The sequence below is a fragment of the Rattus norvegicus genome, chromosome 3 (genome assembly GCF_021556685.1).
Source record: "Rattus norvegicus strain SHRSP/BbbUtx chromosome 3, alternate assembly SHRSP_T2T, whole genome shotgun sequence".
Taxonomy (NCBI): domain Eukaryota; kingdom Metazoa; phylum Chordata; class Mammalia; order Rodentia; family Muridae; genus Rattus; species Rattus norvegicus.
In genome coordinates, this window is record NC_141536.1 from 133,411,880 (window position 1) to 133,431,870 (window position 19,991).

The 19,991-nt window shown below is 43.8% G+C and overlaps 1 protein-coding gene and 1 long non-coding RNA gene across 6 annotated transcripts in view; one reads left to right on the plus strand and one right to left on the minus strand.

The window, feature by feature from the left end:
* Ralgapa2 (Ral GTPase activating protein catalytic subunit alpha 2) overlaps positions 1 to 19,991 on the minus strand; it is a 282,313-nt gene that overhangs the window by 17,986 nt on the left and 244,336 nt on the right. For all 3 annotated transcript variants that reach the window (NM_001421313.1, XM_087651017.1, XM_087651019.1), the window contains 1 exon segment: positions 2,510 to 2,631. In NM_001421313.1, the coding sequence (NP_001408242.1) occupies positions 2,510 to 2,631 (122 nt within the window).
* On the plus strand, positions 986 to 8,995 carry LOC134486169 (uncharacterized). Of its 3 annotated transcripts, XR_015684651.1 has the most exons (5): positions 996 to 1,100; positions 1,320 to 1,509; positions 3,065 to 3,228; positions 3,987 to 4,184; positions 8,015 to 8,995. It is a non-coding gene; the product is annotated as an uncharacterized LOC134486169 (long non-coding RNA). The 3 variants fall into 3 exon arrangements; XR_015684650.1 differs by lacking the exon at positions 3,987 to 4,184 and having other exon boundaries at positions 986 to 1,100; XR_015684652.1 differs by lacking the exon at positions 996 to 1,100 and having other exon boundaries at positions 1,384 to 1,509; positions 3,987 to 4,088.

Genomic DNA, 19,991 nt, shown 5'->3' on the forward strand with positions numbered 1-19,991 from the left:
GCTGCTTCCTGGCTATACTATACTACAGAGTCAATGCAGGTATCTTCCTTAAAGACTGTATCCTAGGGAAGTCTGTGCATATGTATGTAAGGAGCCCACAGTCCTGCTTTGATGGTATAAATGGTCACAGAGAGTCTGACTAGACCCTTTGTGCACTGTGGGGACATAAGCAGTTCAGGGTCTATTTTTCCAGTTGCCTGGAAGAGCAGACTTCACCTCAGTCTCTGAGTGTAAGTTGGCTGGGCTGGGCTCATCTGGTTTTGACTGTGCTTGTCCCAAAAAATTAAAAAGCCACTGTGAATAGTGTTTTCCTCTGTGAAAGTAGGGGTGGAGTCTGCACACACGCCAGGAAGAATACAGCTCTCAGAGAGAGCCTGTGCACGGGGCTGAAGCCCATCCTCACTGCAATGCCCTCACACTGTAGTTCAGATAGACCCTATTTCTATCTCTGTCCTTATCACTGTGAAGGGCAAACAGAAGCCATGAACACGACGGGATGCGGTGCTGATACTGATCTGAAGGACAAAACGCCTTTGCCTTGGTGTTCTACATTTGGTTTCTTGCCCCATGCATAAAAGTTCTAATGCCTGACCTGACAAGCTGTCAGAATTTTTATTAAATAATTAAAGAAAAATAAAATAGGACATTCTCCAAAAAAAAAAAAAATGTATTAAGTACCCTTCTCCAAAATGGTCACAGAAATCAAAATGCTCCATCAGTCCTAGGAACTGCATCCGAACTGGTTGAATAATTATGAACTTTATTTATACAGAGGCTAAAATATACTTAGAAAATAACATCCATTATTATTTCAATAACATTGATCATCATCAACCTTAAAAATAAAAAGTTAAGAAATATAAAAGGTTATCATTTCATTTTTTTTCTTTTATTTTTAAGGAATAAAATGCTTTCTTGGAAGTTAAAAACCAAAACCAAAACCAAAACCAAAACCAAAGCCTCCACTGAAAAAACCCAGGTCCCAGTGTCTCCAAAGGATGAGGAGGGGCTGAAAGGGCTCTGAGCATAGGCCTGCTGCGGATTCCTCCTGCTCTTTTACTGGGAAATCAGACGCAATTCTAAACCTCTAGCCAGACTGGGTATGAAATCTTCATTCTCCTTGAAGCAGATTTTTTTCTTGTCTTAGATAGAATGCTGGCAGAGCGTATAAAAGAATTCAATTCACAGCTGTTCTAGTTTTTTTTAATGTAAGAAACATTAATCAAAGCTTTAAGTTATAAGCTTTTCTCATGTTGCTCAGTATCCCAGTTCAACAAAGATCAATAGAGGCCATCCCTGTGTTTCTCTCGCCTCCCCAGGAAGCAGAGGCGTGATTATGTAAATGGAGCTCCGCACCTCTGCCAGCTTGCTTATCTCCCAAGCCTTCTGCCTGCTGCTCCTGGCTTCCCATGCAAGTGCCTGCCTCTCTCTCTTATCTCCCAACAAAGCTCCGAGAAGCACGGACTGAAGCCAGCGATGTTAAACAATGACGCATGGCTGATTTTATTTGTAAGTGATTTATTTCACTGAATTTAATTTTTTTCACTTTGTGTGTAAGATATTTGTTAACAAGTCAGCACAGGAGAAGCAAGCCTGTGTTCAGAAGCAATTAACACAGGCTAGAAATCTATTAAGCATCCTTATAGCTGTGCTGAAACCAGGGAAGGTGAAGGAAGCCCCTCATTGAGAATTTCAACATGTTGTAGACTAAATATTCCACTTACTGTCTTGACAGGCAATTAATCTGTAACAGCATGTGGAAATTTACTAGTAATTTTATTCTTTGAAAAAAAACCTGTAATAATCATATCAGCAATTTAAATGGCAGGACATACTTTTTTTTCCCAAATTGACAGTATTATAGAAATAGTATGCATCTAAAAGTAAGGAAATCCCTGGAAAATTCTGTAGTTCCACTGACCTACTAAATGAAAGCCATTATAATGTACTTTCTAAAGGGTCCACACCAGGTGCTGCTCTGGTCAGTGGCTTGTCCACATGACACCAACGACTCCGGAGAGCAGCCTGCACTCGGCCCTCTGTAATGATGGGCCTAGGGACGCTGTCCTTCCCTGTCTCCAGCATTAATCCCCGACCCTAGTATCTCAGCGGCATAATCCCCATTTAGCATTAGGAGCACCGGCTTCGACTGTGAGGAACTCTTTTCTGATAAGTATGCAGTGATTTGGGCATCTCTCTTAAACAACATATTCCCAGCTCAGCAAGAAACTCACACTCCTGAATGAACTGGAGCACATTATTGAGAAAAAGTTCATTAACCCCGCTAGATTCCAGGGTTAACAGGGTAGTGGAAGAAAGGAACACAGCGAACAGCTCGGATACAAAACAAATTAAAGTGAATGTCATCATTCCTTTTGAAATTCATTAGTTGATTCAGAGGGAGAATGTTCTTCTTAAATTTGCAAGCATTTATCTGTGAAAAACAGGTGTACATCTGCTACTCAAATACGTCTTAAGCGGGAGAGAGGAGAATAATGTAGACACTCACCCGTTCCACTGAGAGAGTAGCTGGGAGAGGGAGAAAAGACTTGGGCAGCGAAATCCTCAAATGTCATGACTTCCCGGTGGTTTTGAATTATTGCTTCCAGATACAGCGCTCGCTCTTCGTAGCTGCAGTAATTAGTTAAGGAGACAAACACGCGTGCAGAATGGCTCTTGGAGCATGGCTCTCGGAGCACGGGGCGATTTGTTTTAAATGCAGTTACTCAGCTTTCCCGTTCTGTGTGAAAACCATCTTGGAAACTCTTTAGCATTGCCAGAAAGTTAAATATTTGTCACACATAATAGTGAGATGCTAGTTTTAAGACCTAGATTTCTTTCAGGCTTCATTTATATACAACAGTAACATGACTTAATGTGTATTTATACATACATACTTACATACACATATATACATACACACATACATACATATTATTAAAGTTACAGGATTATAGCAAAGTGCTGGTCATATCATCGCGAAGGCTGACTTAGGCAGAGGAGAGGTGGTCAAATATAACAACGTTGGAATGGTGAGTTGTGACAGTCTTCCCCTTCACTCCAGATCTAGAATTCTCATCTCAGTCTAAGGACACAAGGAACTGACACTTCAAGTAAGAACTGGTGATATGGTATCGAGGACTTTCAACAAAGGAAAGAAAACATAACTTATTGGGAGGAGAAGGCCAGGAATTCTATTCTGCAAGGGCAGCAGAGCCTCTGAGCAGGGTAAGCGATGAGCATTAGAAAATAGAAATGGGGACGGAGGGAGGGTGTAGCGAATGGTGTACAGTGTAACTGCAAAAAAAAAAAAAAATGAAAAGAAAGAAAGAAACCATTGCCTTCTAATTAAAGCTGCAGTCTGGAACACACAACATTCAAATGTGTAATCAAAAACCAGTCACCAATAAAACTTACAAGCGTAACACGCTGAAGCAACTTTCCAGCTGTCTTAATAGGACCCCTGCGTGTGGCAGCCTTTCACAGGGCAGAAAGCAAATCTTCCCCTTTGTGTGAGGCTTCTGTTTCCTCTGAAGGTGAATCATGCACTTCCAATAACAGGAACCGTCAGAATGATCTGACAATGAATGGAGGCGCTGCACACAGAACTTTAGGAATTAGCACTGGGGGAAGCCAGCATGATGTCTCATTTTCCCTTCCTCATTATCGATGCAAAAGTTAAAGGATGTGTTTTGATTATTTTGAAAATCGTGCAATTTCTTCATGAACACAAAACCCAGAAAATGTAGATTTCCCTTGGATTTTTATCTTGGGCCGCAAAGAAGAAACATGATTCTGTATGTCACTAACATCCTATGTATCTTAAAACAATCTTCTCAAGAGGAATTAGGAATGATTATGCCCTTCCAAGTAGTTTCTCTAGAGTTTGTTTTAAAACTGGAGACACTTCTCTATTTTGTTTTGGCAAAGTCTTGACACTGGTTTTGAGATGCAGGTTCTCTCTCCCCACTCTTTTATATCTTCAGGGATGGAGTCACACCACAAGGGGACCTGAGGCACTCTGGAGCAGTGCTGATTCACCTGGGAGCCACGTGTGACCATCACAATTTAAACATCCATTAGCTGAGGTGCAAAAGGAACAGCTATGCTTCTCTGCCCTGACCTGCATATTTCAAACATTCAATAGTTACCAAATCAAACTGCAGATACAGGATCTGGTACAGGTACAAAAGTAAGAAGTAATATTGGGATCTGCTTCCAGCTACAATTTCCCTTAGAAACTTAGAAAAACTGGAGAATATGCATTGGAAGCTTTCAAAAGTGGCCCTCTGAAGATGATAAGATTTTTTTCTATGGATGGTCACAACAGCCCCAGGCCTGGACAGCGTGATCTAGAGCTGGCTCCTGGACTGCAGGCTGAACTCCTGGTGACTTGCCTTAATGAACAGGCTGCCAAACTTCCTCAGCGAGAGGCGCCTGCTCAGGCCCAATTCTAGAGGGACCCACTAATGCCATTCACGTCTCATTATGAGCATGCTCATTCTGCACAGCACTTGGCTGTCACCACACAGCGGCCCTCCCTGTATGGCCCCAGCAAGCCGCTGGTCCGGGGAACAGCAGGATGTTAGGCCTGAGTGGCCGTCTGGCGAACAGGCCCTCTGACACTAAGCTGGCACGTGCTGGCCCAGCAGGGGCTGAGCCAGGCGTGACAAATTACTCAAAGAGCTGAGCTAAACTTATGGTTGACAACCACCTGAGCCTTCAGACTGCTGTGGCCCACTGTCAACGCTCAATTCATGGCTCCCCCCCTTTCAGTACAGTCTGCTTGTGGGCCTGGGTTAGAGCAAGCATGGCCCTCTAAAGACTTGTCACACTCTGTCTAGTATTGTCCTGCTGTTTCCTGAAAGGTCCCACTGTGTCTAACACATCCCCATACAGAGCTGGGGACAATGGTGATGAACACAGAAATGTGTGAGCCCTTTGCTAGAGTCTCCATGGAAGACTTCTCTGGAAAGTAGTCTTCTTAATCAAACAATCAAACCTACAGAAGGACTGGTGCACATAGATCTCAGGTGGCTGTCCATCATCCTCATCTTGGATGACACCATCCAACTGTCAAGGGGCTGGCCCCTGTCATGACTGAGAGGTCCGGACTCTTAGGAGGCAGTCCAGCACTGCGATCACAGGAAGCAGGCATTAAGTTTTGGGATTCTCCCAGTGTGAATATTTATGGTCTGATTCTTGTATCTATAGACAACAGAGAGAATCAAAACTGCTTCCAGAATTGGATACCAAAGGAGGAAATGATCCTTCATAGGATTGCCACTCAAGCCCTAGACTGTTACACATCACACCCATTCTCTGCTGGCCTCTAGCAGTGGTAACTAGCATTAAACTTGTGCTGTCGTTGAGACAAATATCCATGGTGGGTTGGGTAAGACGAAGAGACATCAAATGCCACTTACTTGGGTCCAAGCCAGTGCATGTTAAATACCATGACAAAGAGAAAGCAAGTATCATCCTAGCTTGAACAGTGCTTTGAGCAGATGGGAACACATGAATGCCCCAAGTCATTTGTTTAGTAAGCTTAGCAAAAATATAATCCTGGTTTAATTTTTGAGACCAAAAACTTGCTGTTTTGGCTAGAGTGGCTGGTCAGTGAGCCCTCGGGTCTGCCAGTCTCTGTGCTCCCCACACACTGGGATTACAAACTCATGCTTCTGAGTCCAGCTTTTAGGTGGGCACTGGGGATCCGAACTGAGGTCCTCGTGTTTGTACAATAAATACTTTACCCCAAGGATCTTAACTAAATGTAACAACTCTGAGCAAAGGTGAATTGGAGCAATGTTGTCTGACACTTATTATCCACAGAGCTTCAAAGAAAGGAAAAACAGATATATCAGTCCACATCAAAATGATTTGTCTTTGGTCAGTCACCCTCCTCAGGCATATGCAGATGGCTGACGAGGCACTAAGCTATAAGTCTTACACCCATTCTAACACTAGATAATACTCTTTCCTCTCCTGAAAGTACCCTACAAACATAAAACTTTTAATTCTATTCTGAATGACTACCTCATTAATATGATACAAATCCTTTCAAAGGAGCAGTTTGTTCCTTGATCACTCACCTCAGAGGACTTTCAAATTACTAAGCAGAAACCCATCTTGTATTTGTCATTCCTTACCCTCTCAGTGCAGTCTTAGTGAGTAGCCCAGCTTGGCCTGAATAAACCATGCTCCTGCCTCTACTTGACATCTGCTTGGGACTACAGATAGGAGCTGCTATGCCTGGCTGGATTCGAGCTTCCTTAGCAAACTACTCCTACATTTTTACATACAAATTGCGCAAGTTATTAATACTCTACTGGGTTGTCTTCAGTGGTTATAAACAATACCTCACAGGCTCTGCTTGCTTCTGGTGAAAGGCCTAGGTTTCAGCTCAGGTCCTTTTCCTCACAAGATGGGTGAAGGGATAAGCTGCTCCAACTTGCACAGTTGTTGCAAGAGGTATGGTTTACCATGTTTACACAGAGGTAAAATGGGCAGATTAATGGAATCCTACCTGGGAAGCCTCTGCCCAGAATCCTGTGTAAAAGAGGCAGGTAAATATGGATGGCCTGCTCTGGCCACCCTAGCGTGGGTTCATGGGTTCTGTTCAAGGAACATAGCAGTGGATGAGCTGGGGAGAGCCTCTGGTTCGGCTCTGCAGGCACCAAATTACATTACTGGAAAGTGTCAGCTCAAAACCATCAAGTGCTTTCTGGTATCACAGGTACCCTACACTGGAACTGGGACGAGAATCTAGATTTTCTAACTTTTACTGCTCTCTGTGAAGATCACGGATTCCAGAATATATGGGTTAAGTTCAGGATCTCATGCAAGGTTGGAAGGCCAGATCCCCAAACAACAGAGCTGGATTCCCTTCCCCTTAGGAACTCTGTGAAATTCTGTTCTTTCTTTAGATGCCAGGAGGATGTTTGTACTCCTGCTTATCTGGGCACATGACTTCCTCTTCCTTGTCTGTCTATCACCAGGACAATTGTCTTTGGATTTAGTGCCCACCTAGAGAACCCAGGAGAACTTACCTCAAGACCTTAACTTGCTCATGGTTCCAGGGATTCTGATTCAACACTGCATTTATCCTTATATCACAGTTGCTGCTTCTAAGTCAGTGTTTATTGCACTTGTACAAAAGCGTCAAAAATTTACTTGTTCTTTGCACACCTGAGGAAGTAGGTGATATATTTTGGGGGCATGTGGCATACATATATTTGAAGGAAGGTGAAAAGGCAGAAAAGGTGGGAGGAGTTGGGGCTCAGAACAGCCTGACAGAGGGTCACAGCTGAACTCAGAAGCCCTGACCCGACACACTTCTGCTCCTTGACACTTGTAGGTACCTGCCACCAGGTGGGATACACCATAGGTGGGTTCAGGTAGCCGCGCACCACTCTAACTAAAATGATGAACTTTTAAACGGCCAGCATGGGAGTAGATGCAATTATACTCTAAAGACATACATCCTTTGCACAGAGTCTGAATGCTAATTTTAATGTTAGGACTATTTAAGATTGCAAATACACGAATCATTCAATGTAAATGTCACAGCCTGGTGACATGAAGAGGAGACTTGGCTGAATAATGCAATTGCATGAAGTGGAGAGGAAATGAGACACATGGAGGTATGAGATATTAGATTAGGTCTCCAGCCCTAATGATACACTCCTGGAGGGGTTAGTCCACGGCTGCTCAAAAAGAAGAAAACGCCTGCATAACCCAGTTTAAGAGTAATTCTGAGGAAATGATAAGAACAAATGGAAATGGGGGAGAGCAGCTCTTCCTTGGGCTATTAAATTAGACTTTTGGAGGAGGGCTGCTCTCGTCTCCCCAGGCCATCAGCAAAGGAACTGAAGGCTTCCTCTCAGGGTCTGAGACTTACCAAGGATGCCATGGTTTTGATCCATAAGAATTGGTCAGCTCTCTTCTTCCCTGGGGACTGGCTGGTGAGGAGTGCATCTTTAATCACTGCCTTTCCCATTTCTGTCTTTTCCAGTTCTCCTGGAGCACCTTACTACCAACATGTCAGAAAATGCCCATGGTCATCAATCAAAGTCTCACAGCAGTAAAACTGTAACTGACAAGAAAATTAGTCATTCTGCAAATTTCAGTTCTTGAGAAAGTGCTGTCAAATTGGGTGGGAAAGGGCTTAACAGGCTGCGTGGCTGATGAGACCCACTGGAGAAGTAAGCGATCAGTTGGGATGATTGACGTCTGAGAGTTTTGGGTGTTCCTGTCAATGGCTTGATTTCTGGGAGGAAGGAGCCAGTGTCATCTGGATGGCTTCTCTTTCATAGGTTCCACTCATCCCAAAGATCTATGATAGAAGCTAAACATGTACTTTAGACTGTAATCACGGCAATGACCATTGGGACTCTTCTGTTGACATTTTCTATTCATGAAGTGTAGACTGAGTGGAAGGCAATTAGAAATGTACGTCATCTAAAAATGCCTTGAGTCCAGTTTATGGCAAAGTCTAACAGAGGAGATGATTAAATAGGAATACATGCAGACTTTTAGCTCAGTGAAAAATTATTAAATAAAAAACACTCTGCATTATCTAGTACAATGCAACTGAACTGAATTATTTAATAATTATTGGACAAGTGCTCTGATATTGAGGACTAGGAGCTATTTCCATTTAGTCTACAAATTAGTTTATATCTAGGTTGATTGCAAGAATCAAATGAACACTAGGTGTAGTGGCACTCGTCTGATGCACACAGGAGGATGAGGCAGGAGGCTGAAAGTTCAAGGAGGTGGGGGGCGCTGTAGAGTGAGTTTGAGCCGCTGCCTATGAATCTCAGACTCTACAGAAATTATCCTGATCCGAAGTTCTCCAACAACTTTCTTGACTTCATTTATGAAAGCAATGAAAGAAATGGTTACTTTTTTGTGCTGTTTACAAACTGTGAGCTTTAGTTAATTCTTTTTCCTTCCTTCTATACACTTAAGAATAATAAAGGTGGAAGCTGGAGAGACGACTCAGTGGTTAGAGCACTGGCAGTGTGCAGGGTTGCCCTAACGCCTGATTAATAAACAGAGCTGCTGATCTGTATCTGAAACCAAAATGCACCACAGACTTACCAGAGCAAGACAAGTAACACTGAAACTGTGGAACCCCAGCTGGAAATCTGGGGGAATTCTAATATCACAGAGGTCCTTGGTGTTTCAAAGTAGCAAAACGGCTGTCACTTGATATTAAAGGAACTGATGCTATCCAAGACAGAACATGTGGATAACGTTCATTAAGACAGGAGCTACACTGGGCATCGAGCATTGCAGGGCACAGAGAACATCTTCATCTGTAGCCGTAGGACCAGCTTGTTAAACATCTGCCCTGGGCAAGACCAAAATGCCAGAGGAGGGTGGGGTGGCATCTCATCTTGTTGGAAAGTGGTTTGGGGAAGTAGGAAGGGAAAAGCTCTTCTTTTGCATCCTTGGCATTTGACCCAATATTTGTGGGGGACTGGGTAGAATGACCAGGAAATTTAAGTGAGCTCCTCAATTATTTTGATAGGAATTTTATTTTATTTTATTTTTATTATTATTATTATTTTTTTGGTTCTTTTTTTCGGAGCTGGGGACCGAACCCAGGGCCTTGCGCTTCCTAGGTAAGCGCTCTACCACTGAGCTAAATCCCCAGCCCCTTGATAGGAATTTTAAAGCAGAGGGGGCACCGAGGATGAAACCCAGGATCTCACACATGTCAGGCAAAGGCTCTACCACTAACCCGCGTCACAGTTTCCCTGGTAGAAGACTGATGCTTTGCTCTTGAGTTTGATCACAAAAATTCCCAGAGGCTGCTGAAAAGGTGTTGGTTTTACAACAGACTCAATGGTACTCATTCCACACCCTCTGTGTTCTTGGCTGGAGGCTGTGCAGGCAGTTCTTATAAACAGAGCATGGTCTGACGAATGAATGTTGTGAGTACAGGGGATGCTTTCCCAGTGACTTCTGGAGGAGACACCACGTGTTTCCCAGTCCTCAAGTGAAGTTCACTGGGCTGAGGACTTTATAAGGTAGTTGGGCTTTCCTGTGACACTTCTGCTGAAGTAGGGACATTCTCTCTTTTGATACTAAAGGGATTCTAGAAAACACAAGGCAGAGTCCGGCAGGAAGCTCAGATACAGTTGATGGGGTATTCTTGGAGACAGGCCCTGTACAGGATTGCCCTTCCCTTATCTTCTTTCTCCTTCTTTTCCTCCTCCTGTGAGGGGATGGAACCCAAGGCTACTATATATGAGGCAAGTACTACCACCGAACCACAGCCTTCTCTGAAGGCAACTAGATTTTCAGGGTACTCTGCAGCAGCCCACCCTAATAGAAATGATTCTGCTTTCCCAGCCCTTCAGTTTAAGTGTCTGTCTGTGGCATGAGCCATGCTACATTCTAAGCTCCTCAGCTGCTGTTACGTCAGTCAGTCGTGGGTACAGTATGTACCAGTACCAGCTGGAGTGATCTGGTGCTTTTCTGCCTGAGTGTGTTTGGTCAGTTCTATCTCATTATTCCTAACCATGACGTCCCTTTCTGGAGCTTGTCTGCTCAGGGTCTTTTCACAGAGGAGACTGAAGGCCAAGTTGGGTGTTTTGTTCCAGACCTCGGAAGGTGCAGCCAGCAGCTTGTCTTTCTTGCCTAGTTCTCAGCCACAGCCTGCCTCTTGAGCTCGATGTGCAAAGAAGAGTGTCATCGCTGTGGACAGAGGGCCAGGTCCACATAGCCATTTATAACATGGACATATGGAGGAAATCTGTCTCCTTTTCTCAGCTCTCCCACTCAGACTTCTCTGAATGCAAAATGAAGTGGCTAACAGTGTTTCAGTATTAGAACAGGCACGGCACAGTGGCGTGTGGCTCTGCAGGGTGGGCACTCCTGTAGCAGGGCAGCAGACCAGGCCTTCCATGGGATGAAATCATGCAAGCCACCCCCCCCTTCTTCTTCCTTAGAGCCCTCCTGTCTGGCTAATCCATGCTTCCTCATCTTGCTGGGCCCTAGGCCTGGTACCCCTGGTCCTGCACTCCAGTGACCCCATAGGTTGTCAGGTACAAGAACAATTTTCTGAGTAAACAAACTCTAAGTAGACCTGGCTTACGAAGGGCTGTGGAGGGAGGTCAGGAGGCTGTTCAGTTGTTCCTTGTCCTTTGTACTTGGAAGATGGTGTCAGCAGATGTGGACCACACACTTGCTCAGCATCTCCCCTCATTTCACCTAAACATTTTATCTTTTTCTCAGAAATCCAGAGGGCAATACAGAAATGAGCCTGACCCAGTGGGAACAAAGGTTGAAAAGAAACTTTCTACTGACGCCATGTACTTCAAGAAGGATGTGTTAGATTAAAAAAAAAAAAAGATGTTTACATCTTGATTTTCTATGTCATTATATTCTAGGTTTAGTCTATTTTGCACTTTGATGAAGAATGTCTGTTTTTACATTTTGTAAAATTTGCCAAATTTTCTGTCCAAAGTTCCATCCATTGCAACAAAAATATACTCTGAAAACAACAGAAACAGCCTGGACGCTGTTGAGGTCCCAGTTCTCACTGTTCTCTGGGACTTTCCACTTAAGCCTCGCAGAGTCATTCGATATCATCTTCGTGACTAAAAATGTGACTGCAATATTATTACTTTAAATTATAATCAAATCATTCTCTTGCAGATTAAGACACTTACTCTTAGAAAAATAGCCAAATTGAATTAGGTGTGTCTTTTCTTGATAGATCAAAAGCGGCTCCATTAAATCAGCAGTTTTATATTAATGGCAGGAGACAGGGCCCTTTGGAGCCATTCTGTACTCATGTAAAAGGAGATGGACATGTTCCCTGCAGTTTACATGAAAAGTAGGACTGTCTCCCAAGTCCCCAGGCAAGGAAGCCAGACATGCACCCACCCAGGTGGCTCATCCCATACACATCTCCCCCTCCTTATTCTTTCATTCTTCAAATTATTGTGCCCATACACACACACATCCACCCATCTGGTATTCACTGAGTGCCTCATGCATGTTCCCTATGCCCCCTGACCCCGGAGAAGTGACGAAAGCATTTCCTTGCTCCTCGGCCCTCCTCTCAGTTGTGGCTCTTATAATCCTCAACTTTCACAGCAAGGACTGAAGTACATTGGAGCATTCTAAAGCATATTATGGTAACATTACCTTATAATTACTCTGAGTTCTGTTCAGGGTGATATCTCACAGAGAAGAAATAAAAGATATAACATTTATAAAACAAAAACCTAGTGTTGGCCCAGTGTTCAACTACTTGTGAAACCCTTTGGTAGAACCTATTGTACAGTTCTGAAAACCTCAAACTCCTGAAAAGACAAGATTAGAGCCCAAACAATCCTGAGCTCACCCCATGAATATTGATGAGAGCTGAAACTCTAGAGCATAGGCAAATTCAATGGACAGAGGCTGGATGGATGGATGGCTATATGGCCATGAGGCAGGTAGCTTGCTCCAAAGAACTCTCAAAGGCTGGCCTCTTGCTTTCCGTTGGGCTATTTCAGTTTTATCTTTCAAGGTTTTTTTTTAAGTTGGGAAATATGCAATGTGCAAAGGTAAGTTAATTCTCCAATTGTGATGTTTGATGCTGACAAGGGGTTGATAATAGGGAGCTCTGTCTCCACCTTCTCTAGAACCAAAGTAGCACAAAGTAAATTGGCAATTTTTACAGCTAATCTGGCCTAAATGGTGACCTCCTAGCTGAATTATTATCTGTATGACTGTTAGGAGAAGCCAGCATTTACAGTAATAGACTATATTAATTCAATGTTTTCCTTCATGCAACAAGGTTTAGGAGATTTAATATGCTCATTAAAGATAAAGTTAGCTTGCTTATTTCAGGTCACATTTTGAAGAAAACTAGGGGGGGAATTCTACAGTTTTATTAATCATTAATTCTGGTAGGCATCTTCAGTGAAAAATGATTCAGAACCATCAGATATAGGTTATTAAGTCCCAACACCTTCAGCACTGGAGAACAGAACAGCTTTCTCTTGTGAAATCCACTAGGTTTCTGAGCCACACGGAAGTGCCGAGTACATTAGGAATGGACTGACATCCTACAGCTGCTGTCTTCTGGAGTAACGGGGCTTCTGGCAAACGATTACTTTTAATCAGGCACCACTTGGTGTCATTAAAATATATTGAGGAGGGTACAACCATTTGTGTAATGTGTCTGAGCAAATGAACTAAAAATGCAGGCTGAAAGTCCACATGCCGTTGCAAAGAGCATGGTGGATGTCAAAGCCAGATTCCAGACGCAGGCGTACACCTGCTTCTAAGTGTGGTATCCTGTCAGCAGGGTACTGCCACCTCACGAGGTTATGCTTGAGAAGTGCCCTCCTCCAAACAATTAGAACACAGTTGGCCACAGTAAAAATCAGGACCAAGAGGAGGGCTGAGAAGCTACAGTGGTTGTTGAACTTTGTGGCGCTCCAGGTTAATTGGCAGAACTGAACAGGAAAACAACTGGCAAGAGACAAAAAGATGTGTTGGGAGCCCCAGCACAACACAACAGAGGATAGGGGGCCAAGCTTGGGCCCAAGTGCCCGTCAATCCATGACCGTCTGGCTTGTTGGTCAGGCCTTGGGCCAGAATCACCACCCCTAACAAGAGGAGGAATATTTTCCCTTAATGGGAAGAGTCACATCAATTCCCTGTTCCAGGGCCCAGAACCTCCTCTAGATGGGTGAGAAAGACTGCAGGGCAAATGTTTTGCCACCTAAAAGCAGAACACAACAGCGAGGGACAAGACTCAATTTTAGCTATAGGAGCCTGAGTCCCCACTCTGGCAGATTCTAAACTGTTGGTGACTCACACTTTAGACGAATGTTTCTGACTGTCTGCACCTACCTCTGATGAAACTTAGAAATGTTATTTTGGGAATCCCCTTTGTGTTTCTCCAGACTTCCCCACAGCCATGCAGACAACACAGATGGTTCTCATTGTCTTCCTTAAACATCCCATAAACAGGTCATTGGGAATACTCAGTCCAGAACACAGCTATGTGTACCCTGGGGGTCAAGAAGACCATGTGAAGGATTCCTCACTCAAGGGTGATTAGATGTGAGTTCATGGAGAACATAAAAGACATGTCACTCATGGGCTCTACCTCCTCTCAGCCTGTAGCTGATACAGGTTACCTCATCGGGCTGACAAACAGGCCAGGTACTGAGAGAAGAGAGCTGACTACAGGATTTGGTGTGGGAGGGGATGTGGAGAGCAGGGTTCTGAGACTGAATGGATTTTACCCAGGCAGGGCAAGACTGATGGAGGCGGCTAGAGGGAAGAACTGGGAGATACTCTAAGAAGACATGCTCAAAGAAAGGAGAACACAGGCTGCCTTGGGAGGTCCAGCACACATTCAGGAAGCTTGTAGGTTAGATTGCCAACACAGGCGAAACAAGAAGATAGATTTGGCAGCCAGGCACCGAGCTGGAGAGCAGGGGGACAAACTATAAGGGTGTGCTCAGAAAGCCCTAGAAACAGCTTTGGTAGCTGCCTCCAGGAGGAGGACAGGCTTAATTTCAACAAACAGAGAAGAGGCAATGAAAACCTAATGGTGTGCCTTACTCCACAATTTAAATAGTTTTACATATAGTTTATTATATAGTTATTCTTGAGATAGAAGGGTAAGAATAATATGTATTTAAAAATTCCCCAAAGTACAGATTTTAAAAAAATGTTCTCATAAGCAACCAGCAAGCATGAATAGTGAAGGATATGCTAACTACCTGGATTAACTTACATTAACCTCATAGTCACGTGGGGTTATGATTGGTCAGTTAGAAGGAAAACTAGAATTAGGAAGGATCACAAATTGAGGCCAGCTTGCCTTTATGACAAAATTTGCAAGTAAATGAGCAGATAAAATAAGCGTGGCTTTGTGTCTGACATTCTTTTTTTTTTTTTTTTCTTTTTTCTTTTTTTTTCCGGAGCTGGGGACCGAACCCAGGGCCTTGTGCTTGCTAGGCAAGCGCTCTACCACTGAGCTAAATCCCCAACCCCGTGTCTGAGATTCTTGAAGTAAAGGCATGCTCTTGTGGCAGGAAGAGCAGAGCAAGAGTAAGAGCAGGGACAGCAGAGTAAGAGCAAGAGCAGGGGTCGGGGGCGGGGCTAGAGAGAACACATGAACCTATGGATACGATAGAACTTTCCAGACCAGGCTTGTGTTTTGGGAGCTTCCTGTCTTTTAAATTCAAATGCAGGCTGTATAGTTAATGAGCTATTTCTGCTCACTCTTCTTGCATAGACTTATTAGGAATGATAAATGGGTTTCCAATATTTTGATTGGTGATTATTAATACAGGGTTATTGAAATCCCCCCCACACATATGTGTTGCTGATTATCAAATCTAGGAAAATAAACATCTTTATTGCTATTATTGTTCAAAGGTGGCAAGAGAACTCCTAGGGGCTATGAAAAGAAACACCTTTAAAAGCAGGAGGGTTCAGAGCCTCTGCCTGTCAGGATCCAGCAGAACGAGGTATTTTCTGTGATGATGGAGCCACTACAGAACATAATACCTGGGTCAATTTTCTGCAGAGATGGGTGTCTGAATGTGATTGTCTCATTGTACTTGTTGATAAGTGACTACCAGGGCTCTCCTTTGGTGATTATAATTAGCTGCCTGGTGCCACAAGGCAGATGATCACCATGGATTAAGTAACCAGTGAAAAGGTCAAAAGTTAGCAATCACCACAACCTCGGTCTCTGTGACAATGCTAATCTTTCTGCAGTCGAGCATGGGATATTTGCACACAAAACCTGATTTTTAACAATGCTTTTCTATACAAATAGCACCAATAAGCTGACCTACGAAGCTGAAATAGTTTTAGGTGGGCATAACTGTAAATGTTCACAAGTCAACGTATGCAGTACATAGAAAGCAAGCTCTTGCTTATTTATTTTAATTAATGTGCCCTCTACCAAGTCTAGCCAGTGATGTTCACATGGAGAATGGGAGGTGAAATCACCTGTTAAATGTCTGGATGGGTGTTGTTTGGAAATGAAGGCAGTAGTGGCCACACAGACCTTAGATCTGAGGCTCTCTCTGTTCACCATATAACAGACACATGATAAACATCTCAGTGAGTGCCCATGGAATCTGGGACAAATTCCTGTGTGTGTGTGTGCGTGTGTGTGTGTGTGCATGTGTGTGCGTGTGCGTGTCCCTCCTTCCTCGTATGTGGGCCTCTGCGCCTTGCAGAAGGCTTTGACTGATGGTCCCCCTTACTCTCTCATTGCTTCCCCAGTCCTCGGCTCTGGTTTGGAGTGTCGTGGGAATCCCTCAGAAAACAGGTCACAGTCTGGGTTCCTGCAGTGCAGAGGTCTCTAAGATGATCGGACTTTGAGGGGCCAAATGAGTGGTAAAATGTCCAGTTTTACTTTTAGTATGCCCTCTGAAATGATGTATTTCCTTCCAAACCACAGTGATAGTACTTATGGAAATCCCAGACCCTTTCACAGTACATGATGTTATGGCCCATGAGTCAAAACACTGATTCTTACTAAAGCCTCACAGGTATGGAGCAGAGCACAACTCCACTGTTGCTATATATAGCCAGCCATGTGCAGGTGTGTTTGATTAAAAAAAATCCATGAGCATAAACACAAGCTGCTGAGTCCATTTCGCTGTTTGTGCCTGTATGTTTTCAGGGTGGAACACTCTAGTGGACAACAATACAGGAGCTCATCCTAGCTCAGGCTAACTCTCCCTTTCCCAGCAGTCAGTACTTGCCTACAGTTATGCATGCGTATACACATACACATACACATATACACACACACATATATATATATATATATATATATATATATATATATATATAAAACAATAATCAAAGAAAAAGGGCTATCAATTTGAGAGTGGGAGCCGTGGGAGGAGCTGGAGGAAGGGTACCTTAGAGGGGCTGGAGGGAGGAAAGGGAAAGAGGAAAGTGATATAATTCTATTTAATTAAAATGTATTATTAAAATAAAAACATTCCACTATAATTGATTTCCTCTGTAAAACTATGGGCTTTCTTTTCTTTACTTACATTTTGAGAAGGGCAGAAGGGCCTCAAGCACAAAGGAGGCTGAGTACTTTATTCTTTTAGGTGTTCTCTAGGACGGTTAAGAATGACAGGGCCACCAACGACTCTAACATTACAGACTCAGGGGGGTGGGGTGAGGTAGGGGTGTGTGGCCACAGTGAGACATACAGCCTAATTGTGGAATTCTGCCTCTCCCCCCATGCCACATCATCAACTCCAGCCATATCTGACAGCTGAGGGGACCGCCATGGAGAGGCTGGGCACAGCCCCATGTCCACTGTGAGGAGGGGAATTTTGAGCCAGTCTACAGTTCCATGAAGGTGAAGGCAGAGTTGCCTGTGAGATGTGAGTCTCTAATTAAAGAGATAGAAAAAAAAAGTAATTTCAAGAAAGGAGAATAAAAGTCTATTAAAATTTCAACAACAAAATGTATACACATTTACTTTGTCTTTACAGAGTACTCAATGTGAAAGGAGACTGGGGACAGAAATCCTTCAAGAACAACCTTGCAGGAAACCATGTTCCTTTTCTTCCTCAGATCTGTCCCTTCTCAGCGGCCATTAGCAAGTGGGAAGGAAGGGAGTCACACTGGTGAAACCTGAATCATGGTCTTCGCAAGCCCCATTTTCAGACAGTGGAAACCGAGGCCAGGGAACTGGAACTCTTGTCTAAGTCGATCTCTCCACATATCACTAAGTGGCCCGACTGTCATTTGATAACAGGTTGAGAAGCAGTGCAGAGTCGCCATAGGTTATAATAAAATAAGCAACCCTGTGTCTTTTATAGCTAGGTGCCATGTGAGAGGCTGGGGGGCCGGCTGGAACCGCTTTCCTCATTTCTATTCTCAGCCACAGATTCTGACCCCAGGCTGGGCTGGGGAGGCTGGTGGGATGAACCAATGGAAAAGCGACAGGGAGGAGTAGTCAGTCATCTGAACCAACAGCTACACGCACGGCTTCAAAGCAACACAAAACAGGTAATTTAATTTCAGAAAGGGATCTTTCTACCGTTTGTTTTTTCCTCCCAGCCTATTGAAATGTACACACCACGAGGACAAAGTCCAGGGCACTCCAGCTGCAATTTTACTTCTGCACATATTTAATGTGTTGCTGGGGATGAAACATTTCATGGTTCCTGTGCTTAGCAAATGAAATAAATCAATGTGTTATGAGAGAGCCTTTTTTTCCCCCTTGCTGTTGGGGGGAAGAGCTCTTTACTCTTCACCTAACAGGAGCTTAACGAACCATTTCACATTCTAAACCCCTTGGAAAGGTCAGCGTGTGTATTTGTTAATTAATTTTTTTTTTTAAAAAAAAGGCTGAATAATACTATTTTCCTTTTATGTCTCCACATGGGTAGTGGTGCTTAAAGAAATTACTAAAAATAAAGAATCCACAGAGCAAGAAGTCTTTTCATTTGTTAAATATAGATACTCGTAGGTCTTTAGAAAGCAAGGCAGAGAGAGATGACCTGGCCCAGGATTTTATTAAGTATAATCGAAGAACCAGGGAATTTGGGTTGCCATGGAAGTCAGGCCTAAATAAAGTTTATCATACTGTGCCGACTTAGCCCTGTGCTTTGAAATAATAAAGCCAATGTGCCATAAAAAACACAGGTCACTCAGCAGTTAGGTTCCTTTGCTTGAATTTCTTTTACATTTTTATGCTTTAACTTCCCAGCCTGCACTAAAGAGGCCCGGCTTTGTGGTATAGCAGAAACAGGTACTCGAGGCTCGCTCGCCCCTGCTTCATGCTTGGGCCCGTCTCGTTTTTCTGTCCTAATTGCAGCAGACAGCATTTCGGCTTTGTCAGCCCTACCTGCTCTGAATAGGAGCACTTTTGCCCCCCCTTGTCAAAGACCAGGGAAGAAAGCGCGCTCTCTGGTTGGCAGCAGTCTTGGATCCTCGCCCCCGGCCATACTGTGCAATCACGCTGTTTATCCCACTGTAACAATCAGACAGCGAGAGCTGAGCACCTGGTACTCCCGGCCCCGGCCTTCCTTGGCAGCTGACGGGCAACCTCGCTGCCAGGTGGCCGAGCTTCAATTACATTAGCTAGCCATTCTAGGGTTAACGAGGACCCACGTTCCTCAGAATGCCCCGAGAAAATCAGTTATTCATAAAAGACAGTGTGCCTTTTGTTGATGGCCGAACAATGTTGCTGAATATCCATTAAATTAAATTCTCCTTATTGGACTGAATAAATGCAATAGCGATAGCCCCAGCTAGAAGTTTGCATGTTTATTTACCGAATTTCTGAATAATTTATACACGGATCCTGGCTCTATTTTTCATTTGGTGGCCAAATGCTTCTTTGGAATAGGTCTGTGTGGCTTTGCCTTCATTTTAATACAGGCTGACACTCGCTCGAAAATGGAAAACAAATGAAGGCACGCTGTAATGGAGTGGTGAGGAAAGGAAATAGTACTTTGACTCAGAATTCACCTTCCAATTTTCTATTGCAGGAGGACTTTTAAATTTGCATAGATGCTTCTGGGGGCTGTTTCATCAGAGAAGCTTTCTCACACACAAAAAGGGAAGGCGGCAGTGTGCTGGCCGGTCGTTAATCTCCAAGCCAGGAACTATTACCAGTGTTTAGGTACACAGTGGCCCTGTGGAGGCCTGGTGGTAACTGAATTTGATGGACAGCTAGAATGTGTCTCCCTGCCTCCATCCTTCTGGAGAGCTGTTATCTGTGATCCTTGGCAGCAGAGACTACGGGGACAGGAAAGTCATGGACTGAAAGGCTTCCCTCCTTTCTGTTCTCCCTAAGTATCAGAGAGTGGGTATAGGAGGACTACTCCCTCTTCTTGGGATGTAGTTTGTTGCCCGTGTTTAGAGGAATGGCCTTCAGCCTCAGATACAGCTGGACCGCTCTGGGAAGCTGTAAGAGGATATGCAGAGAAACGAGTCCAGGGTAGAACAAAGCCACTTAAATA